The sequence below is a fragment of the Haematobia irritans genome, chromosome 5 (assembly GCF_050003625.1).
Source record: "Haematobia irritans isolate KBUSLIRL chromosome 5, ASM5000362v1, whole genome shotgun sequence".
Taxonomy (NCBI): Eukaryota; Metazoa; Arthropoda; class Insecta; order Diptera; family Muscidae; genus Haematobia; species Haematobia irritans.
In genome coordinates this window covers 69,463,589-69,488,724 of record NC_134401.1, presented here as the reverse complement: position 1 = coordinate 69,488,724, position 25,136 = coordinate 69,463,589, and the positions used below count along the sequence as shown (strand labels likewise).

Sequence of the window (25,136 nt, the reverse complement as noted above, 5' to 3'; positions counted from 1 at the left end):
CACTCTTTCACGTAAATTTCTTGGTTGACAGTCCCGAAAGCTATGAAAATACTGCTTTTCAAGCCACATGTACAGATGGCTTGCCAAACCAGATATTTTTTACGAACTTTGACAGTTTTATGTGCTTGAAAATATCTGCTACCTTTTGCCGTATAAAACGCCTGTCCCGGAAGCTGCTTGTAGTCGGCTTTAACGTAGGTTTCGTCGTCCATTACCACGCAGTCAAACTTCGTCAGCATCGTCGTCCCAGCAAAAAAATTTGGAAGTTCTTCCAAAGGCACAACTTTAAAAGCACTTCCAGAAGATGTACTCCCAATGATGTTCCTTATTTTAACTACCCAGGAAGTTCTTTTAATTCAATTTTTTATAACTTGGGTTTTTCATACTTTTAATGGGTAATTTTAACTTTTTTTGTTTCAAATAGGTTAAAAACAGAGTAATAATTCATAAAATGGTACAAATCATTTAAATTTTGACGAAAAAAATGCTAAATCCTATCTGAAAAAATTGTGAATTTTTGAAAATATTTGAGGTCAATGTTTCCGACAAGCGTTAGAATCCATTAAAAATTATAAAAATAATAAAAATTTATTTGATAAAATATCACAGAGTTTTTTAATTTACATCCAAAACATTGAATTTGGATCACACCTTAAGAAGTGATGCAAATTCAGTGCAATGGCTGTTGAAATGGAGGACTTCCGTCCTATGACAAGCCCATGTTAAATTCATCGCTTCTGCGTCAATTTTGCACCACTTCCGGATCCAAAAAGAACATTTTCAGTACTTTTTTGGCGACGCTTTTTTTGCTGGGGTGTACAGCCTCCGGGATCGCGCTTTGGCCGTCGTATTTTGTTTATCATCGCGATTTGGAGTCACTACCTTCTTGTAAGTCGATAGTCCGGCTCGTTTTTTGGCTCGATGCACGGTTGTAGACGATACACCCAGCTTATTTGCGGCATCTCGGAGAGAGAGAGAGGTTAGGGTTTCGCTTGAAACTACCGGCAACTCTCTTTGTCGTCTCAGCGGCTTCCGGTTTTCGATTTCCCCCCGATCCAGACTTCCTGGCTGTCGACAAACGTTCCCCAAACACTTTAATTACATTTGTAACGGTTGATTTGGTAACTTTTAGCGATTTTGCCAGCTTTGCGTGCGAGTGGCTCGGATTTTCGCGATGCGGAGCAAAATTTTGATACGCTGCTCTTCTTGCTTGGACGGCATTTTGACAACTGAAGAGTGAATTCCAAAATCAAAATAGAAGCAACATTCTACACACACACCTTCAAAATGAGGGATGTTCAGGTTTTTTAAATGCAAAATTGAAAGAAATACGTCAAGTTTATATTGACCACATTTTGACCGTATCACCCTTTATTATGGAACGAGATCGAAGATTATCGATATCTTAAGGGAGCTCTCAATTCTCAGAATGTTACATTGAGACGTAGGACAACTCCTCGTGAGTCATATGAGAACGATCGTCATTTCTCTGACAACTCAAGTGTATGTATAAAAGTTCATCCATGTGATACGGAGGATTTTAGTGGTAGCTACGAACTATGGCCATCCTTTCGTGATATGTTCACGGCCGTTTACGTAAAGCACCCTAAACTTACTGCTGCCCAGAAACTCTACCACTTGAGAAATAAGACTAAGGACAGCGCCGCACTGTGGGCGAAATGGACGATCTAGCGTCGTTTAATTCAATTTTCAAAGTGTTTAATTGCGCCAAAATTGTGTCTCTATCTATTACTACTATCCCACTGAACTAATATATCGATTCTATTCTGATTGATATGATCTAGTTGAACAGCTGTGAGCTGTCAAACACAACATATATTTCAGCCAATGCATCGCTAAACTTCAACACGTGTTTTCTTTGCATTGCCAAATTTTCTCTAAAGTTGCATTTGTCTCAATTAAGTGGAAGAAAAGTTGATTTATTTATTGTTAGAGGTATGTATTAACTAAAAAAATTATTTGTGACCTGTGCTTAAGTGTTGTAGAAAAAAATATAGTTCAAGTGTACTATACCACTCATCTGCTTGAAAAAATCCAAAGTAAGACTTCCGTAGACCGGAACTTCTGATATTCGTGTGTATTCGCGCTAGAATATGTTTTTTTTTAATTACTATATCATATTGTGATTGTAAAATGTCCAAATGATCTGCAACCACCTGCAACTTTACATGATATTGCATTTTTTAGGAACAATGTCGGTGCTCAGACGAGAAGTTTATTTACTATGGCGCAACGAGCCTGTGCCTACTAAAAAATTTTCTGTCATTGAAACTCATATATTTAATAATATTATGAATATCAACATGTACGATGATAAGGAAGTTCTTCTAATAAACAAAAAAAATAGAAATTTTGTAGCAAAATTGGCTGAGAAATGGAAATTCAACCATAGAAGCAGCCACAATATTGAAGAAAACAAGAAGGAGTGGTTAGACGGACAACTTTTATTAGTTAATCCACTGACTAATCGTAGAAGACCCGATAAGAAGTTTGACGAATGTTCCAACAAAACGAAGCTAAGTAAAGTTTCCCAAATTGTTAAGGAAACATCTCACAGTGAGCTCGTAGTAGCTACAATGAGCAGTTTGTACAAAGCTGGAAAACGAAGTGTGTCGGAACTTCGATATTGAATCTTTTAGGCAATATGCTTTACAGACCGCAGAACTTTTTATCACACAGTATCCTTTGTTTTATATGCCGTGTTCCATACATAAAATCTTAATACATGGAGCCGACATTATTAAAGTATCACCACTTCCAATGGGAAAAATGACGGAAGAAGCGTTAGAAACCCGGAACAAAGATTACCGCAATTTCCGTGAGCACCATACGCGAAAGACATCCCGATTAAATACAATGGAAGACTTAATGCATGCGCATTTGTGTTCATCAGATCTCTTGATTTCAAATTTACGCAAACCACAAGGCAACCAAAAAAAGAAAGATGTCGATAATGATATTTTACAACTTTTGTCAGAACCTTGCACCTTAGATTCATGCAGTAGTTCCGAATCGGAATAAGAAACTATTATTACTATTGTAATCAGTATTTTTTTGCTTTATAATTAATTTTTTTTTTATGAAAACAACTGAAATGTATGAAGACTGAATAGGCCAAAAATATTATTAAAAAAAATTAAAAATAAATAAATAAATGTTAAAAAAAATGTTTTTATTACTAAAGTTCAATATATTCTTAGCCCAAAAGAATGATAAACATTAAATATACTAACCTTATCATGTTTTCCTGAATGAAATAAACAATGTCTAAAAAATGAAAAAAATTGCAACTTTCACAAAATAAAAAAAAATATATAAATACATTTAAAAAAAAAAAATTTTGTTTAACTTTGTACCTTAATCTATTTTCAACTAAAAAAAAAATTATTACAAAAAATAAAAACAAAAATCCCTAAGCGCTATTAATTAAACACCGCTAGATGAATCTTTTCGTACACTGTGCGCCGGCGCAATTGTTAAGAGATACTCACTTTGCGATGAGAATTTTTAACATGCTTGGAATGCCCTAAAGTCCCGATTTGAGAACAAACGGGTTCTGGTGGACAACCAACTAAAGATTTTCTTTAACATTCCGGAAGCTAAAACGGAGGACAGTGAATAAAAAAAAATCACTCAACATTGAACGACTGTCTCTGTACATTAAAAAGGATATAGCGGTCGATAACGATCCAATTTTGATATATTTGGTTTCAACCAAACTTCCAGAAGAGACGATATCCAAATGGGCACAGTCATTAAGGTCTCATCGTGACCTTCCCAGTTGGTCTCGAATGGACAAATTTCTAATGAACAGGTTTGAAGTGGTAGAACGGATAACAAGTTTCAAACCACAAGCTTAACATACGGAATTCTCCCACAACTTCTAATAGAATACAGTCGTACTCCTCTCAGGAGAAACTTGATGCGTCTTGCCAATTGTGTACTAAGCGGCACAACATTCGTGTCTGCCCCGACTTTTGCAAATTCTCGCCTCAAGAACGAATTGATTTCGTCTACAAAAATAAAATGTGTAATAATTGTCTGTCCGATTCGCACTAGAAAGCCAAATGTAAGAGTAAACACACGTGCCTCACATGCAAAAAGCACCATCATACATTGTTACATTTAGATCGAATGTCGCAACCAACTTCAGAAATTAGGCCCAAAGGCCGGTGACATCTACTGGTGGAAATAATGACGCTGGTACTCAAAACGTATTCAGGTCAAACACTGAGGTTCCTACAACATCGCAAAAGACCTGCTCTCAAGTCCAAGCTAATTTTTCGTTGAATAACGAAATTATATTACTTCGCACAGCTCTGGTACAAATCGAATACGAAGGCGAGCACTTCACAATTCGAGCACTAATTGACCCGGGATCTCAGAGAACATTCCTCTCAGAGAAAATTCGGAATCGGCTTAAGGTACCATATCGCAAAGCTTCATTTGAAATCAGTGGAGTTGGTGAAACGACACAAAAGGCGGATAAAGATTGCGAATTAGTACTATATTCACGAAAACACGATTTTCGGTTTGCCATCTCCGCAATTGTTCTCACTAAACTCACCAAAAGATTACCATCTGCTCACGTATTCTCGTGAACTCAAGAAACTAGACCTTGCCGATCCTTACTTTAACAAATCTTCCAATATCGACTTAATACTTGGAAATGACTCGGAACGATTTGTAAATATTGAAGGTATCAGGAAGAACATTTGTGGATAGGTGCTCAGCGGTCCCATGGTAGCAAAGGAGGTCCAGACTTTCACAACAAACGTTGCCACTTTCGAAGGCGATGAAATTAGTAATGTACTTCGAAAATTTTGGGAAATTGAGGAAATTTCCTCAATTCTACTGTGCTCTAAAGAAGACAAGTATTGTCAAGATTTCTATAATGCTACCACATCTCGTGATACCGATGGTCGATATATAGTTCGACTCCCATTTAAGCAAGAATTTCCGAACTCCCTGTTTCTTGGTTCATCTCGATTTCTAGCTCTTGCCCAATATTGAAGGTTAGAAAAAACCTTAGTTACAAATCCCGAACTTCAAGAGCAATATCAATCGGTTTTAAACGAATATATCTCCTTGGTCCACATGGAAGAAACTTCCTCCCAAGAACTATCAGAAAAAGGTAAATTTTTCTCATTTTACCTCCCACATCTCGCGGTGGTACGCCCTGAACACAAGTCTACAAAAGTACGGGTCGTATTTAACGCCTCACGTAAATCCAAGTCTGGTTTTTCTTTGAATGATGTACTCTATACTGGTCCCACACTTCAAACTGAATTGATATCAACAATTCTTAACTGGAGGAGGTATAAGTACGTTTATATGGAGATATACAAAATATGTACCGCCAGATAAATTTATACCCGTCCGATAGACCCTTTCAACGGATTTTGTTCCAAAACCATCAGACCGGTCAACCTAAAGATTTTCAATTGAACACTGTTACCTTCGGTATAAATTGTGCACCATTCTTAGCTATCAGAACTTTACAACAGTTGCTTCTGACTCTGAGGAGCATATCCCGACGGCAGCTAAGATTTTACGAAAGGAAAGTTACGTCGACGATATTTTGTCCAGTGGATATAGTATCGAGGAAACTGTTGAATCCCAAAAAAAACCTTATTGCGGTACTAAAGTCCGCTGGGTTCCCATTAAAAAATCACGGCGAAGAAGCCAGAGCTATTGAATCATCTTCCCACTGAGGATTTATATGATTCAGATCTCTTATAAAGTGGAATGCTATCCCATATAGCCTTTCATATTCTTGTGCCCCAATTCAACAGAATTTCAACCCAACAAAGAGAAAAGTGCTTTCTGCAGTAGCCCTGCTGGGTGGATAACCCCAATTATAAAACGCTCAAAGATTCTTATGCAGCAACTTTGGCTGGAGGGCGTAGATTGGGACGAGAGTATTATCCCTGACTCTAATTCCATGTGGAAAACCTTATATACGGAATTGCCTACAATTCAAGATATTACAATACCGCGGTGGATTCAATATACCCGGGGGATATAATAGATATTCATGGATTTTGTGATGCGTCGAAGTCGGCATATTGTGCATGCATTTACATTCGAGTAAAAAGCAAATCCTCTAACACTTTTTGTAATTTACTCACAGCCAGAAGTAAAGTTGCCCTTTTAAAAACAGCAACTTTGCCCAAACTGGAGCTCAATGGCGCGTTACCATTAGCGAAACTTGTAAATTGCGTTTCACAAATTTTTGATAATGGTATTAACTCTGGTTACAAACGCAAAGTGGCGGTATGTTCCCACCCAAAACAACCCGGCCGATCTTGGAACTCGCGGTTTTTCACCACAAGATCAAGACCGAAATGGCTAACAATGTCGGAATGTAATTGGCCTAAGAGAACCAACCTAGAGGTTCCCGTAGAAAACAATTCAATTCAGATTTGTTATGCGCTGTCCTGTGAGGAGGATATTTTATCAAGATTCTCGTCAAATGTGTAGATTCACACAAACTGAGTTCTGTATCTCTAGATTGAAGCCCAGGGTTAAAGGTATCAGTCATCGATGTAAGGTTTTCATTATACATAAGCACAATCCCCAGTCTGAAGTAATGGTACCTTTACCTCCCGAGCGTTGTACACTTTCCCCGCCATTTCACAAAACTGGTGTGGACTTTGCTGGTCCGTTTGACCTTAAAAGCTCAATATTGCGTAATTCTCCCACTATTAAGGGATATGTATGCGGTTTTGTATGTTTCGCTACGAAAGCCATACACTTAGAAGCATGCTTAGACTTATCTTCCGCTGCGTTCGAAGCTACGTTTTCTCACTTTGTTTCCAGGCGGGGTCTCCCCCAAAGGGTGGGGTCAGACAATGGTAGACATTTTTTGGGCGCAAGTAGAAACCTTTTACGAGAGTTTACCCGATTTTTAAAACTATGTTCCACGGATTTGAGTGGAAATTCATACCACCTCATGCTCCTCACATGGGCGGCCTATGGGAGGCCGCAGTTACAAGTTTTAAAACTCATTTTAAGAAGCTCGCTGGGTCACACAAATTTACTTACGACCAATTTTCTACAATATTAGCCCGTATCGAAGGAGTTCTAAACTCACAACCCATCTCTGCGATATCGGAGGATCCAACAGATTTGACAGCGCTTACTCCTGGACAGTTTTTAAGAGGCGCCCCTTTAATGGCACTACCTGAGTAAGGACTGCCACAGGCAGCATTAAAAGACCCATAACGAAACTCTGTTATCTCCCTTACTCAAATTCGACAGAAGAAAACCTATCTGTTTAACAATTCATCCCAGTATCGTATTTTATTGTCTCATTAATTTATTTAGCCTCTTTTCGCAATTTTAAACTATTTTAATCAATTTCTATATCCAGAGCTTCAGCAAGGCCAGGTATATACAGATGCAAAATGTGCCCTAAATTCTTATGGATGACTCCTCGAGAGCGAAAAGATCTGGTTTTAAGAGAAGTCTACTGTATCAATTGCTTGGCACGTAGCCACCGATTTCGAGACTGCAGGTCGCCTAATAGTGCCGAAAATGCGAAAGGCCGCATCACACGCTTCTCCACGCAAGTTATGTACAAGGTGAAATCAGCAATCGAAATCAGTCTAACAACAATCTACAACGCAAGCGCATCCAACGGCAAAGGAGCTCAATCAACAACATTGGGCAAAGTGGAGCTCACCAGGCTAATGGAAGCGACAGGAATTTACCAATCCAAACGACTCCAAACTAGGGATGCCAGATTTTGAAGATGCAGAAAGAGCACATTCAGTTTATAAAAAGAGCACATACGAAAAAAAGAGCACACTTTTTCAAATAAAATAAAAACATTCAGTCGGTTACCATCTGTGATAGCAACATAAGTTTTACTGTGATATTAGTTTAAGTTAATTATTTTTTCAATTACTAAGTATGTGTTTTATGTCGAATTATAGTAAGTTCGTAATAATTGACGAATTTGTTTGCAAATGTAATTGACGATAAATTAAATATCCAATAAAAAATCATCCCTGATGAAGCTGGAAAAAATCCCAGCGAAACGTTGGACGAAAATAATGGAATAATTCAATATTTGTTTTATTCGCATTCAAAAATGAGAAAATACATACAGAGAAACCAATAATTAGAAAAAAGGTCGATAAACAAAATAATCTTGTAAAAACATTTTATTCCAATAACTCATTTAAACATAAAAAAGGTTCATAGCATATACATAAAATAAACCACTTTCAACTCAAGCTAATTTTCTTACAATACTTTGTAAGCCATTTGTTTGGTGTTTTTGTGAAAAATGTTATTGAAAGAAGTTTGTTTACATTTAGACTCTGATATATAGAGTAAAACACTATTTAATTAGAAAATAACGGCGTAGGAAAACCTCAAAGTGTGACATTTACGTATGTTCAGTTTACTTTTACCATTTATTGAATCGCGTTGGAGTAATATTTGTTGTGATGCATACAAAGAGCACAAAAAGAGTACTTAACTAAAAATAGAACACTTTTGCGTGCTCTTTTGGCCTATCTTGTTTTAAGAGCACATGTTGTAAAAAAGAGCACATGTGCTCTTTAAAAGAGCACGTCTGGCATCCTAGGTACATTTCATACTTTTTCATACGCTTCCCCCATCACAGTTGGCGATTGTTGCAGTGTCACGAGTCTGTGGTAGCGATGAGCATGAAATGGAACTTTAAAATGCTGGCAGGACAGAAGGAGGCACTGCAATTGATGTTGCAAAACAAGCATTAATTGCTTTGTTCCAAAAAATAAAATACAGCACATGTTGTAAAAAATAGTAAAATGATACACATTATAAAAATTCAAACGTTAAAAACAATTAGTACTTTTTGAATTGTGAACAATAAACCATTTTTAGCAATTTACATTTTAAGGTAGGTATTAAGTTCGAGTTTAGCCGCTAAAATCGTCATTTTTCACGATTACTTTTCTCTATTTACTGGAATGCATTCGAGTACTTTTCAGTAATTTTAAGCAAAGAGAGTAAAATGCACTTTTACTCTCTTGCCAGTTTTTAGTAGATAATTATTGCTAGAAAAGTACGCGAACAGACCTATTGTTCGTGTCAGTCAGTTTTGACTGACTGACGTCGATATGTCAAATACCAACGCCATCAAAGCATCAGTTTTAAACTTGTTGTTTTGGAATATATTTTCCAAAATTTCTTTTATTACGGGTATTATACATATTTGGTAAGTATTGTATTTGTCATTTAGGTTAGGTTAGGTTAGGTTAGGTTATGTGGCAGCCCGATGTATCAGGCTCACTTAGACTATTCAGTCCATTGTGATACCACAGTGGTGAACTTCTCTCTTATCACTGAGTGCTGCCCGATTCCATGTTAAACTCAATGACAAGGGACCTCCTTTTTATAGCCGAGTCCGAACGGCGTTCCACATTCTAGTGAAACCACTTAGAGAAGCTTTGAAACCCTCAGAAATGTCACCAGCATTACTGAGGTGGGATAATCCACCGCTGAAAAACTTTTTGGTGTTCGGTCGTAGCAGGAATCGAACCCACGACCTTGTGTATGCAAGGCGGGCATGCTAACCATTGCACCACGGTGTCATTTAAGAAATGTCCCATTCCGTTTATGGTCCTTTTGTTTTTAATAATTTTTAGATTGGAAAATTACTGTTATACATTCATATAAGGGAGTAACCGTCGTGCAATGGTTCATGCCCGCTTTGCATACAAACTGGGATTCAATCCCACTTTCGACCAAACACCAAAAAACTGTGGATTGGTGAATTACTCCCTCTGTAATGCTGGTAGCATTTCTGAGTGTTTCAACGCTACTCTAAAATTTTCATCGCAATGGGAAATGATGTTCAATCTCGGCTATAAAAAGGAGATTCCGTGTCTTTGAACTAAACATGGATTCGGGCAGCACTTAGTGACAAGAGAGAAGTTCAACACTGCGGTATCATAATCGACTAAATAGTCAAAGTGAGTCTGAAATAACGGGCTGCCACTATAGCTAAGCTAAACTGTACACAATTGGCAAAGTTCACCTTAAATGTGAGTATTAAAACCAGGATAACATTACAACCTTAGGTTAGGTTAGGTTAAAGTGGCAGCCCGATTAAGATTCAGGCTCACTAGACTATTCAGTCCATTGTGATACCACATTAACTAAAAGTACCTATTACATATGGGCACTTCTAGTTTTAACCACTGAACCTTCTCGATTATTTTCCTTTGTTGAACCAACCATATTGTTCCAAAAACATTAGCAGACTGCTTAAGTTAACGTTTTCCAGATCCGCCAGTAATCTGAAGCTATATGCTCCTAAAAGTTTATTGCGCTTTACACAAAATGCAGGATATTCACGCAACAGGTGTTTAATTGATTCATTTTCCTCCGCATCATGACAGCTCATACAATAGTCATTATACTTCGCGCCAATAGTTTTTGAAAATCGCCTATCAGGCAGCGACCCGTTATAGCAGATATCAGGAGTGATATCTGACGTCTCGAGAACACTAGCATATCTACACACAAAAAATTATCACCAAAATTTTTTCAATTAAACACTTAATTGAATTTGGAAACGGATTCAATTAATATGTTAATTGATTCAATTAATTATTTAATCAAATCCGAATAAAAACCAATTGAAAAAATGATTGATATTTGTTACGTTTCCAATTAAAATATTGATTGATTCAATCAATTTGTTAATCAATTCGGAAACAATTTTCAATTACAAACGTGATTGAAATTTTTTTCCGTTTCCAATTACACATGTGATTGATCCAATCACCTTTGTGATTGAAACTGAATAATGTTGAGCAATGGAAAGAGCAAAAAGAGAACAAGAGAATGGGTATAGGTTAGGTTAGGTTAGGTTATGGAGGTTGACACCAATCCGAACTAGCGGGTTTGTGTCCACTTAGACCATAGTTGGTCCATTGTGATTCCTCTAAACTTCTTTTTCCTTCTCCTCCACGTGTCCGTCATCTTCTGGCCGGAATGAGTCCATTGTATGATAGTGTATCCTTGGAAGCGCCTAGCTCCTCCACCCCGAAGACTTGATGAAGACGAGGATATTCCTCAGGCTGCATTCTCGCAAGTCGGTCAAAGTCTGAAAGAAATAAGAGCCGAGTATCTTGTTTCTTCTGAAAGATAGTGCTGGACACTGGCACAGGAAGTGAAAAGAGTCCTCCGTAGCATCGGGGTCCAGACACCACCTACAAATATCATCACTTGCTAGGCCTATCCTTACCATATGTTTCCCCAAGGTGTTGTGTCCCGTTATGATGCCTATCATAGACCTTACATCCTCCCTCTGTAATGACATCAAGACCTCAGAGTTCCTAGTATTATTGTCATCCCACATCAATTTGGTTTGTTCACATCCAACAGAAGAAGCCCAACGTCTCTTCCATAAACCTTCATATTTGCCCTTGATCCTGTAAATAAACAAAGAGAGCGGAGGAAAAACGTCCGAAATGACGCTTTCCGTACTACTTGCGCCTTCCTTAGCCAGTATATCTGCCTCTTCATTCCCCTCTATGCCATAATGTCCAGGTACCCAGCACAGAGTTACATTATGCTGTTCAGTGAGAACCTTAAGCTCTCTACGACAGCGGCTGACTACCTTCGACCTTATGTTCGTATTGCCCAGGGCCTTAATAGCTGCCTGACTATCGATGAAAATGCTGATATCGCATCTAAATAGCGGCCTCATCGATATAAGTTCTGCAGCTTTTGCAATAGCAAATATCTCGGCCTGGAAAATGCTACATTGTTCGTCCAACTTGAAGGACTCCTTAAGTCCCAACTCCTTGCAGTATATTCCGCTGCCTACACCTTCTGTCATTTTAGAGCCGTCAGTATAAATGTTGAGACTCCCAAAGTGTATCCTGTTTACGTCCCAGTCCTCAACGCTCGGTATAATTGAGTCCAGGTCACTCTCAAACATATGCCATGGCGCCATATGGTCCGTTCTTATATGGCGTCCGGCGTACGATATCAGTTCCGTGTGTCTGCAGCTCGTGCTCTCCAAAGAGTCCAGGCCCTTCAGTCTGGTCAGTTTGACCTCCGCGGTCTTCCTACTGGCCTTATTACAGCTGTGTATAGCCAGTTGAAAAGGGCCGGTTTCATCCCCATCCTTATATGCAGGTCCAATGGAATTATCCCCATCAATACCTCCAGTGCGGCTGTGGCCGTTGTCCTCATCGCCCCGGTCATATAGATAAGAGCCGTTCTATTTATCCTGCCCAATCTCTGTATATGATTGTGATGGTTAGTGATGGGCCACCAGACATGACATCCATATACCGCTACTGGCCTTATTACAGCTGTGTATAGCCAGTTGAAAAGGGCCGGTTTCATCCCCCATCGCTCCCCAACGAGCTTCTGACACGCGTATAACGCCGCATAAGTCTTCTTCATACGATCCGCTACGTTCTCTAGCCAATCTAGCCTCGAGTCCAGTACAATCCCCAGATAACGTGCCGATTTCGAGAGTGTCAATCTCGTGCCCTGAAATTCCGGATCTTTGTAACCGACCAGTCTCTTTTTCCTTGTAAAGAGCACCAAATCCGTTTTTCTTGGATTTACTCCCAGTCCACCACCACTAGCCCATTCCGCTAGAGACTTCAGCGACTCGCTCATTACGTCCGAGATCGTATCCAAGAATTTACCTGAGACCATTATGACGATGTCATCCGCGTACGCCACCACTTTTATGCCCCTATTACTCAGGGCGCTAAGAATCTCATCCACTATAATCAGCCAGAGCACAGGTGATATCACTCCTCCCTGAGGAAGCCCTCTTGTAGTAGTTGCTTGTCGGTTGTAGTCTGCCAATTCAGCTACGATGTTCCTATGGCGTAGCATTGCCTCAATCCAGTTCGTTACGGCACTGCTAATACCATTTCTCTCCAGAGCAAGTACTACTTTCTCGATTTTTGTGTTATTGAAGGCACCTTCAATGTCCAGAAAAGCCGCTAATGTATATTCTCCGTATGCTATGGATTTCTCAATATAATGCACTACAGAATGTAGTGCAGATTCAACCGATTTACCCTTCAAATATGCATGTTGGCAGTTTGACAGTTTCTTATCCAATTTATTCCTTAGGTGGTTGTCCAAGACTCTCTCTAGAGTCTTCAATAAGAAAGATGTCAGGCTGATAGGTCTGAAGTCCTTGGCTGTTCCGTGTACTATTCTACCAGCTTTGGGGATAAAAATAACTTTGACTCTTCGCCAAGCCCTCGGTATGTACCCGTGCTCCAATGACGCCCTGAAAAGTCCCACATAAGTGTCCCCCAGGATGTCGAAAGACTCCTGCAGCATACACGGATATATCCGGTCTAGTCCCGGAGACTTATAAGGACCAAAACTATTTATTGCCCACTTTATGCTTCGTCTGGTGATAATATCAGAGGCCTCCTCTCTTCCTCCCTCAAAAACTTTAAAACTGCACGGATCCGATGCCATGTTTAACTCACACTCTGGAAAATGCGTGTCAAGTAGCATCTCTAGTGTTTCTACTGGTGATTCAGTCCATGTTCCATCTGGTTTCTGTAAATTCCCACTAAACTTAGGCTGTTTCGATAAAAGTTTCCGTAATCTTGCAGTATCCTTTATATTAGAAAGTTCCTCTATCACCCGGATGAAATCGTTCCTTTTCGCCTTTCTTGTTTCCTTTTTGTACTCTTTCAGACATTCCTTATAATCATTCCATGCCTGTTCATTGTCGTTTTTCTTGGCCACATTAAACAATTTCCTAGATTTCTTTCTGATGTTCATAAGATCCTTGTTCCACCAGGCTTGGTGCCTTTTGTTACGTGGTCGACTGATGGGGCATGACTTGACAAAGGATCTTGACAGCTTGTGTTCCAAATCATTAGCCGCCTTTTCAATGTCGTCGGGTCCGGCAATCACTTTTTCCATATCAAAAGTCGGCGCATTTAACAAATGCTGCCGGAATTTGTTCCAATTTATCCTTCTTGGGTTTCTGAATTCGTCAGCAATTTTCTTATATCCTGTTCCTAACCTGAATTCTATATATTTATGGTCCGAGTAGCTCATCTCCTTGGACACTTTCCAGTCCGATACTGCAATTTTGCTGCTAAGATTGCCGAATGTCAGGTCGAGCACCTCTCTTCGCGTACGGGTTTCGAAAGTATGTGCCTTTCCTGGGTTATGCACCACTATCTGATTCTCAAGAAAGTACTCCATAAGACTCTCTCCTCTGGAATTCGTATCTGTACTTGCCCATAATTCGTGGTGAGAGTTCGCATCACAACCAATTATAAAATCCCTGTTTTTTTCCTTACAATATCTCACCAGTTCCCTCACAATACGAGGTGGTGGCATGATATCATCATCATGCGAAAAGTAGGCCGATGCCACAACTAATTGCCTCGCCCCAATACTTATTATCAGCGCTGTCTGATCTCTATCACAGAATTGATTCAAAAAGAAACACTTTAAATCCTTTTGTACCAAGATACAGGTCCTTATTTTATTTAAATTGGCATGAAATTGATTATAATTACTATGCTCCAGTCCCATCACCGCTCCTTTATTTGTCCATGGTTCCTGCACCAGGGCGATATCTATTTCGTTCCTAAGTAAATGGAGGATAAGATTATTTGAAGCCAGTTCACAATGATGCAAATTTACTTGAAGTACTTTCAGCATCATTTACTTACAGGGCCTGTTTTTAATCTCTCCTCCGCTCCCTTGATAGGTCTTACAATAGCGCTGCTAAGGCCTACGCTGAATCGATGGCTATTCGTCTCTAGCCTCTCCAAAGTCTCCGAGTTCCATTTTCAATATCGCCCAGTCATCTGTTGGGTAGTTACTCTTATTTTGGGCCTTTAGCAACCCCAGTAGGCGGTCTTGCGGCAAAATGGGCCCCGTTATGAAGACCCTCACTCTGGGTTGTGTCTTCACCTCCTCTTCGGGAATGACTTTCAGTTTAGCTCCCTCCCACAGTTGCAAGCCCTCTATGGCTCCCTTCAGCCAAGCAAGGGTTTCCACCGTCTTGCAGTGTAGGATTTTATGCCCCTGCTTTGACTGTATGTTGCCAAAGAAAGGTGCATCGTCCTCCTCTTGGCGAATCCTTTCCGATACCTCAAATAGTAGTTTACTTTCAAGTATCCTCCAATTTTCTTCCGTTATCTTCCTGTCCCTGTTTGAATCATCCACTATGGCCACCTTTATACAGCCCTCATTATACAAATTCTTCCCTTGGTCCTTTCGGGGTTTTTTGACCATAGTGACCTCTGTGGAATTCGTGTCCTTAGTTCTGTTCCTCTTGTGGCGTCCAATTTCCTCGGAGTCAGGGTTTAGTGACACATCCTCTACCGGAATTTTAGATCCATTAGATTTCTCGGCGGGATTTCGAGCTAGGCTCGGCATTCCTTTCGAGGCCTCTAATGGACTGGACGCACACAATATCTCGGTACTATCTATCTTTCCCCTATCCTGGTGGAGGGAAGACGAGCTTGGCTCATCTACCCTACTTTTCTTGCTTCCCTCTTCAGCTATGGCTAAGTCGGCGCAAGTGGTTGGGCGAAAGTTCAATATAGGGCCATACTCATTTTTATATTTCATATTACCTTCCATGATCTCCTTGTTTGTGAGCTCCCACTTCTTTATCGTATCATTTGCCTTAAGTAGACGCCTTTTGTCGTTCTCAGACATATCTGCCTTTCCCGCTAATTTCTGCTTCAATCTAAAGGCCTCTTTAACCCTTAGAAAGAAGAAGGAATCAGACGATGAAATGCCGTCTGACCGATCTTCGGCGTCTACCTCCACATCCCTCATCGCCTGCACCAGCGACCCAGTCACACTGGTCGATGCTTGTCTTACCGAGCCCTCCATGCGTCTCTGGTGCTCCTCGACCAACCTTTTTGCGTTCGTCAGTCGCACGGTCTCCATCTCGGACAGTGTGTCCTTCTTTGACAGTCTACGAATGCACAATCTCGCATTCTTCAAAGACGACTTCGAAGAAGTTGATGACGCATTTGAAGCCGTATCGTCTCCAAAAGTTTCATTAGATCTCATGCTACGATTTTCACTCATTTCGATCTAAATTGTCCGTAAAAAGGGGAAAAAACTTAAACTATAGAAAAGAAGGAGGACTAATACTACGCTAATAGTCATGAGACGCGAACACACCTACTATCAATATCAGCGCCATCTATCGGCGAGTAGTGAAATACAATGTACATATGATTATTAAACATATCTCCGGACATCATATGCTGGCATTGCCAGATACAAATACAGTTTAATCAAGTCAAAGGAGAAAAATGAAGAAAGAGAAACAAAGTAGTAAACAAATAAGGAGAAAAGTAGGAAAACAACAGCTTTGATTGAAATTGAAGTAAGAAGAAAACAAATACAAAGAGGTGTATACAAAAGTTAAAGTTGATGAAAAGAAAAGATAAAAAAAAGATTTATATATATGTATGTATAAAGTTGGTGAAAAGACAAAAATGGAGAAGAAAAGAAAAAGATATATAAATAAAATATGTGTAAATAGGAACAACAAGAGGGACAAACGAAGTGACAGGGGAGTGGAAATCAATCGTGTAAAAACCAAGTGATAGTGAGTGCTAGAGTGTTGAGAAAGAAGAACAATGAGAAACAAAAACAAATTCCTCGTAGAACAACAAAATAAAGGACAAAGGCAACAGAAAAAAAAAAATCTGTGCGACAATCTAACAAGTCTGTTATTTCCTGATAAAGTGGGTGAACTTACCAAGCTTCACTTTTTTACGGTTCACAAACGTTTCAATATTAGATTGATTACCCTTTGGGTCCGTAAATTACACAAGAACTACTTAATTTTTATAGAAAATACGGAGCTACCGCGAAACAAACACCTCTAACTTCAGAAGAAGAAGAAGAAGAAGAAAAAAAAAGAGAATGGGTATAGTATTCAACAATGTATGATGGAGAGATCAGTCTGTGGAAGTAACTCGTAACGAACAGTTGAGTTTTTGTTTTTCGCGTAAATTGAAAAACATGATTGGCGACATTCTGTCTGCTGCATTCAAAATGTGTGCATAAATATTTTGAACGCAACAACAAATCATAGCAAAGGGTTGAAATAAATAAAGTGTGCAACAACAAACGGCCACGTGGTAAAAGTTTGAAAAAAATATATGAGAGAACGCATTTGAAATTACCTGTGTTTGTGGTATTGTAAAAATGGAAAACAATCTACGTTTATTGAAGGTAAGAAATTGTGAAATGTGAATACCGTTATCCATTGAAGCGAACTAAAATAATATATTTTTTATTCATTTCTTTTAGTGATCAATTTTATTTCGTGAAATTTACCAATCAATCCAATCAACTCTATCATTTTATCAAATATATAAGAATATGTTTGCAATAAAAAATTGTTTACCGTATTGATCTTTTAAAATTATAAATTTTGTTCACTCCTAGTTTTCTTAAAACCAAGAGCGGTATGGGTTTGCTGGAAGATTCTCCTTGAAGTTGCGAAGTGGCGTTGGCATTAAATTGCATTTTTGTTTTACCTGCCTTTTTCAGTTTGAACCCAAGTAGAGTGCAGTATATCTGGTATATAAACTAATGAGCTGAATTATGTAATGGTAAAAAAGTTCTTTCTTTTGGATGTAAAAATATGAAAAATATCCGAAAATAATAAAAAATTGTATTTTCCATTTATATTTTTTCTATTTCTAGAATTTGCAAAGTATCATCAATATAATACCAAATATTACATTGCTTTCCCATTATTTTTGTCTTTGATTTAATTTTAATAGACGATTTTAATGTGTGGATATTTTGGAAAGGAATTGTTACTAAAATTAAATTACCGAGCTCCTTAATACACCTTTTTATGCTAAAAGACTACAACTGCAAAAGAAGATTATAAATCTGCAACCTGGAACTAAGAATTGAACTTGATATTCTATGAAGGTAATGTTTAACAAAATTAACATTTTTATTTGAACAAAATTAAATTCGAATTATTCTGTTTACTTTCAGAAAAACTAATTTAGCTTACAGGCTGCTGATTTATTGGAAATCTAGGCGCATCTACATATTAGAAGGAACATGCTAACATGGTTATTAATTTAAGGAAGATAATGATTTATATAATTAATTTTTTCATCCTATAGTTGTTATTGATAGTAATTGTATTTGTAAGTTATGTTAGAACAAAACACAAATGACAAAAACCAAATTTATTTGTCTATTGCATATGTTTTATAAGAAACACATATTTTCTTTTATTTCAAATAAAACTAAATACGATTTTGGGGTCGCAATATATAAATTTTTTGATCGAAATTTATAGCCAATTTCAATTATTTATTTAATTGAATGAATCAAATAGTTGATTGATTTTTGTCGCGAAATTAATTAAAATTTTAATTGATTCAAGTAAAACTGTGATTGAATTTTGTGTTAAAAATCAATCACGTTTTTAATTGATTCAATCACACAATTAATTGATTCCGTGACAAAAGTCAACTAAATTTTTAATTAAAAATCGTGTTGGTTTTCAATCAAAATGGGTGATTGATACTATCATTTTCGTGATTGAAGACATTTCAATTAAAAAAATGATTGAATCCGCGATTTTGGTGATTGAAATCAAAAAAAAATTTTGTGTGTAGTGTGCGGTTTAAGTTTAAATGGGGCAATATTTGCTTGGTCTCGTTACAACCCTTGCAATTCTCCCATCGAACATTTGCCATCATAACAGCCTTCTAACACAGCATGAGCTTGCAGGTAGCCAGGGGCATACCAACAGATTCTAGTAGTCCCTTGCCTTGCCAACTCATCCGCTTCGCAGTTCCCCCGTATGTTCCTATGGCCAGGCACCCATATTAGGTGAATATTGTACTGCTCAACCATCTCATTGAGAGATTTGCGGCAGTCGATGGCCGTTTTCGAGTTGAGGAACACAGAGTCCATGGATTTTATTGCAGGTTGACTGTCTGAGTATATATTAATGCCCACATTTTTTGGAACATTACTTCTCAGATAATTCGCTACCTCTCTTATTGCTAATATTTCAGCTTGAAAAACACTACAGGGATTAGGTAATCTACTCGCTATTCGAAGTTCCAGATCATTAGAATATACCCCGAAACCCACTTGGCCATCCAATTTGGAGCCATCAGTGTAGAAATCTATATATTCTTTATTCCCCGGGGTCTGTGTGCACCACGCCTCACTGTTGGGGATTAGAGTCTCAAACTTTTTATCGAAAAGTGGACTCGCCAAAGTGTAATCCACTACGTTAGGCACATCTGGCATAATTTTGAGGACCAAACAGTGACCGTAAGTTTTTTCTGACCACAGCGATATCTCGCGCAACTGCACAACCGTTGTTGCAGCTGACTGTTTGGCCAAAATATCTAAAGGCAATAGATGCAGCATGACATTAAGGGAATTTGCTCCTGTCTTGCTGAATGCGCCTGAGATACACAAACACGCCATACGCTGAACTTTGTATAAACTTGTTGGCTGGTGAAGTGCCGGCCACCAGACTACAACACCATATAGCATTATACCGCTGCCGTGTATAGCAAATGCACAATTTTTGGTTTTAGTCCCCACGTTTTTCCTATTGACTTTTTGCACAAGTACAAAGCTACCGTTGCTTTTCTCGCCCTTTCTTCAATATTAAGCTTAAAGTTCAGCTTCCTGTCCAAAATAACGCCAAGGTATTTTGCACACTCACCAAAGGGAATTTCAATACCCCCTAAGGAAATGGGCCTAACCGTGGGAGTTTTGCGATCTTTGCAGTACATGACTAGTTCTGTCTTTGCAGGATTTACACCAAGACCATTGTCTTTCGCCCATTTCTCAGTCATCTGGAGGGCCCTCTGAATAATATCTCTGATTGTGGATGGGAATTTTCCCCTGACTGCTAGCGCCACATCATCTGCGTATGCCACCACTTTTATCCTTTCTTTTTCTAGGGAAACCAGAAGGTTGTTTATAGCAACATTCCAAAGAAGAGGTGATAGAACTCCTCCTTGGGGAGTGCCTCTGTTCACATACCTTTGTATGTTTGCTTGCCCTAGTGTGGCTGAAATACGCCTCTTTATTAGAAGTTCGTCTAACAGCCTAAGTATACCTGGATCAACATTCAGAGTTGTCAGTCCATTTAATATCGAGCTCGGATGGACATTATTGAACGCCCCTTCGATGTCTAGAAACGCCACGATTGTGTATTATTTGACAGATAGTGAGCTTTCAATAAAGCTGACTAGTTCATGTAATGCGGTCTCAGTAGACCTGCCCCTCGAGTATGCATGCTGTCCTTTCGAGAACAAACTTGAATCGATGCTAGTTCTAAGATAAATATCTATCATCCTCTCCAGAGTCTTAAGTAGGAATGAGGATAAGCTGATTGCTCGGGAATCCTTCGCCCTCTAGTGAGAGGCTTTTTCCGCTTTAGGTATACCCGACTTTTGTTTCCCTCCACTTTCCTCGGATATATGATAAGTTGATACATCCTATATATCGCCGGCAACCAGGGAATAATTTTGTCAATCACTGCTTGTAACTCCGCCGGAGTAATTCCATCAGGTCCGGGGGATTTGAATGGTCCAAAGCTATTTAACGCCCATCTTATTCTACTTTCCGATACAATTTCCTCGATAGGAAACGACCGCTGAGCCACTGTCGCACCGCCAGAACCTGGTTCAACCGTCTGATTTCCAGGAAAATGTGTGTCCAATAATACCTCCAGCGTCTCCTCACTGGACGTTGTCCAATTGCCCTCCGATATTTAATGAAACCTAGAGCGGAGCTCGTGGATGCTACCACCTTCCGTAGTCTGGAAGCCTCGGACGTATTCTCAATGCTGCTGCAGTAATCATTCCAAGAGTTATGCTGAGCCTTTCTCAGTTATCGCTTGTATCCTGTCAGATTCTTCTTGTAAGCGTCCCAATCCTCAGGGGCTCTGGTAGACTTTGCCTTGTTAAAGTGCTTCCTGCTGGATTTCCTCATATTACTTAATTCCGTAGACAACCATGGTGGTCGATTTTCCCCCCTTGGCTTCCCTCTAGGGCATGCAGCTTTCAGTGAGATGTTGAAGGCCTTAGTAATCCGCTCCACTGCGTGTCCGATATCTTGCACATTTCTCATATGTGTCTCTGTTATTTCCGGTATCATCATATTGAACGATTCCCTATACCTATTCCAGTCCTAACATTTGGCGGAAATATGGTCTTGGTGGTATGAACATCAAATTTGAAACTGATGTAGCGATGATCTGAGAAGCTGTGTTCACTTAAAACCTGCCACTCAGATATCATTTCATTCAGTTCTTGCGAGGGCAAGGTGATGTCCAAAACCTCTTGCCTGTTTTTAGTGAAAAAGGTTGGGGCATCTCCCTTGTTGCAAACTACCAGATTAGTACGCAAAATAAACACTATTAGCGACTCTCCCCTTGCATTAGTATCACTACTTCCCCATATACTATGATGCGCATTCGCATCGCATCCCATAATGAGTTTCGTCTTTGTTTTCAGTGACTCCTCAACTAAGGTCTTAACGGCACATGGAGGCATCTCCCTGTCATGTCCCATGTAGACCGAAGATACCCAATATTTGCATTTGGCTATTTCTAAATTGGCAACGACAGTGTCTGCATTGCACTTTGAAGGAAGCAGAAACAATTTAGGATCGTTTTTAGCAATTATACAGGCTCGATTTACATTATTACAAGTATACTGCAATAGTTTGAACCCCGGAGTACTTAATTCACATATTTTGTTTCTATTAACTTATGGTTCTTGAATAAGAACTATGTCTATGTCCTCTTTCATCAGGAGAACTTTTAAGGCAGCACATGCAGCTTTACAATGATGAAGATTTATCTGGAGGACCCGTAGGACCATCGAGATTTTCAACAACCGTCACATCAGCCGCTTCAATAGTCATCAAGAATGCCCTCTTCAGAGATTTCGGTGACTCTCGCAATAACCATAGGTGCAACTTTGGTGAGTTCTGAGGCAGTAGAAACCTCCCCTCGACTTCTCAAGAGGATCCGCTTACTTCTGATTCAGACAGAGGATTGTCCATTTCTGAATCATTTAGCTGATAGTTTTTATATACCTTCATTTGCATATAATGAAAGCCATAACATACACGGCCCTGGGACTTTGCTAGATGTGGCAAAGACTGAGTGTTCAATATAAACACTGCATTCCATCTTGGTCCATCCACTTCATCCAAACGGCCAACTTTCCAATCAGCTGTTGGAAGATCTGGATTGCATCGTTTCAGTATATTTAATATAGATTCAGGGTCAGAAGGGTTTGCAGGTATCCACGCATGTGCTCTAGGTCTAGCCGGTATGTCTTTCTTCTCGACCAACTCTAGAGCAGCTCCATCCCAAACTTCACCAATTAGTATCAGAGCAGCTTTAAAACATTCTATACACCCATAGAAAAATTATTACCATACGGGCTCAAATCGAAACCGTACGTTATTGATAGTTAGCCAACCCCGTATGGTACAATATCAATACCGAACGGTACAGGCGGTACGCAAAGCATGAAAATACCAAAATGGTATTAAAAATAATACCTAAGCGGTATTAATATTTATACCATTAAGTTATTGATGTATAAACAGTGTGGTATTACAAAATAGAACCAAAACGGTATTGGGTTTAATACAAACCCGGTATTTATTGTTATAATATTAGTTCAATAAACCACAAGTAACAATGACTTTTCCTTTAATACATTTATAAAAAACATAGTACATACACTTCACCGCTTTTTTCATGCAAAATTATTCTTTGAATTTTATGTCCCATCACAGGCTCTGCATGCCTCAAGCTGTCTGTTGTGAGATTTGGAAAGCTTTTGTATGTCTCTTACGTATCTAATGAGAGAATGGTTCCGAATTAGTAAACATTAATAATACTAAAACAGTTTATACTTACGAATACTTCGCTATATCCACAAATTTAGTTTTTTCAGTCATCATGTTTTCCAAGAAATATTGCAATTAACGCGTCTATTTACTTTATGTGAACAAACTAAACTACTAAGGCGACCACTTAATTTTAGCAACGGCGACATATCATATGCTACGGTTATGTGGTAGTTAATACCATAATAATACCGGATGTAAATGATTTAATAGAAAGTGGTATGAAAATTAGAAGGTAACTGGTTAACGCTACCATCAATTAATACCAAACGGTAATGGCCACGTACCGCCTTTTTTCTACCAGCGTTGACCACTGGTCCTCAAATGCGACTAGCTTAAATCGTCCTTGATACCAACCAGCCTCTTGGTGTCGAGGATCTGGGCCGGGAAACTTGCTGAAACAGACAGAGCATTCTCAATTTCCCACCATTTTTGCTTTGGAACCATACCGTCCAATGCTCCTTTATTAATGATAGCCATCACAAGGTTGTCTTTAGCAACTGAGGCAAACGATCTTTGATCCCTTTTGGAGGATGGCAGCTCATCGCTTTGTTTAGTCGACAGCGTGCTTGGGTCGACTGATCCTAACTTCTTTAGGATAAACAAAGCATTTCTACATTCCTTGAATCTCTTTCGTGAGAGATTACCTCCTTTTGATGTCGTTACCTTAGAAAAAGTTCGATTTGTCAAAGCGTCGCCACATGTCGACCCGTCTACAGGTCGACTAATTGGGCCTAACTCTTGGTCATTGCCCATATTTATAACTCCAGTCGATACCCGTCCACTGTGCCCTGAAGCAACCCAGTGGATGACTTTGAATTTCGCTTAATATCCACCACACTTGAAATTCTTAGTAGGTACTTATTACGATGAGTTTATCCGATATTAAAAAACACGTCCGTTCCGTTCGAGGGTTGATAGCCATTACAACCTTGCTATTTTAGCGAAATAATGCCAACTAAATACGGCCTTAAGAGAATAATGTATGTTTTTAGTTTGAATCAATTTGATTTGTGATAAAAGTACCTATTTTATTGGTCAACTTTGATGACATCGTCCAATACAATACCTATAAATAAAAAAAGAGTAAAATACATAAAAAAGTAAATTTTTTGTCATGTTATAGCCTACTCCGAACGGCGTTCCACATTGCAGTGAAACCACTTAGAGAAGATTCGAAACCCTCAGAAATGTCACCAGCATTACTGAGGTTGGATAATCCACCGCTCAAAAACTTTTTGTTTTCGGTCGAAGCAGGAATCGAACCCACGACCTTGTGTATGCAAGGCGGGCATGCTACCCATTGCACCACGGTGGCTCCCTAACCACTTAACTTATCACAGATCCACATTTATTCGTCATCTCAATACCTTGCATTTAAATACCAATAACGATATAATCGTACATTTTTAGCTCGAGAAATGATTTTTCTAATGAAAAATGGACGAAAAACTAAAAATATAAGGATATCTCAAAAACTGTTTCATTACAAAATGTTTAACCTCTATTTTCGAATTCAGTGGATGAAAATACATAAAAAGCAACCTCTAATCAAATGTAATTTTTAGTGTAAACTAGTGTAATTACTAATTGCTTTTTTACTTCTTTCCATTACAGATTGTTATGTTTTGTCCGCGTGTATAAGGTCAAAGAAGAAAAACAAACGAAAATAAATCCTGGACAACACTCCAACTCAACTTCCAATATTTCGATAGAATTCAATTTATTTCACACATTTTATAAATGTAGAAGTTATAGTATTAAATGATTTGTGGGTTTCATTTCAACATATCGTTAAAAACGACAAATTATGTTGCAGGGACAACAAACATTTGTAGTTGTATATCAGTAAAAATGTTAACGCAGTTTGCTGCTTCTGCAGCGATGTTTGTCAAAAGCTTTTAGCAAACACGTTTGCTAATTCAGCAGCATTTGTTTGCTATTTTAGCTGTAAAAAATGTTTGCTGTTTCAACTAACGAATGTTTGCTGAAACAACTACTGCTGTCCCTTTTCAGCAAACAAAATCTGCTGTTTTAGCAAACATTTTTGCTATTATGAGTAACAAAATGTTTTGGGTGTATGTATATGTAATCATTTTTTGACATTTGATGTTGTCAATAATATTTCGCTGAAATAAACGCAAAAAAGTACCAAAATGGCTGTTTTTCCTTCAAAT

At 38.7% G+C, this 25,136-nt stretch overlaps 2 protein-coding genes and 1 long non-coding RNA gene across 3 annotated transcripts; all 3 read right to left on the bottom strand.

The window, feature by feature from the left end:
* Nucleotides 1-10,884: 10,884 nt before the first annotated feature.
* LOC142240444 (uncharacterized) lies at nt 10,885-11,909 on the bottom strand. The gene has a single exon (XM_075312147.1). It carries the CDS (start codon nt 11,867-11,869, stop codon nt 11,057-11,059), a length of 813 nt encoding a protein of 270 aa, XP_075168262.1. The 5' UTR covers nt 11,870-11,909; the 3' UTR covers nt 10,885-11,056.
* A 2,587-nt stretch (nt 11,910-14,496) lies between these two features.
* On the bottom strand, nt 14,497-16,525 carry LOC142239094 (uncharacterized). Its single transcript, XM_075310855.1, has 3 exons — nt 15,627-16,525; nt 14,715-15,557; nt 14,497-14,629 (listed from the first exon to the last, which is right to left on the bottom strand). The coding sequence occupies exons 1-2, from the start codon at nt 16,090-16,092 to the stop codon at nt 14,794-14,796; spliced, it is 1,230 nt and encodes a 409-aa protein (XP_075166970.1). The 5' UTR covers nt 16,093-16,525; the 3' UTR covers nt 14,497-14,629; nt 14,715-14,793.
* Nucleotides 16,526-22,660: 6,135 nt separating this feature from the next.
* Nucleotides 22,661-23,912, bottom strand: LOC142241247 (uncharacterized). Its single transcript, XR_012723546.1, has 2 exons — nt 22,970-23,912; nt 22,661-22,908 (listed from the first exon to the last, which is right to left on the bottom strand). It is a non-coding gene; the product is annotated as an uncharacterized LOC142241247 (long non-coding RNA).
* Between the last annotated feature and the right edge of the window lie 1,224 nt (nt 23,913-25,136).

Excerpts from the sequence above, each read along its gene's own strand:
- LOC142240444 (XM_075312147.1), bottom strand. The coding sequence starts at position 11,869 with ATGACAGAAGGTGTAGGCAGCGGAATATACTGCAAGGAGTTGGGACTT.
- LOC142239094 (XM_075310855.1), bottom strand. The coding sequence starts at position 16,092 with ATGAGTGAAAATCGTAGCATGAGATCTAATGAAACTTTTGGAGACGAT. Across the intron at positions 15,558-15,626 it reads AAACAAGGAGATCATGGAAG|CCATAGCTGAAGAGGGAAGC; the intron begins GTAATATGAAAT and ends GCGCCGACTTAG.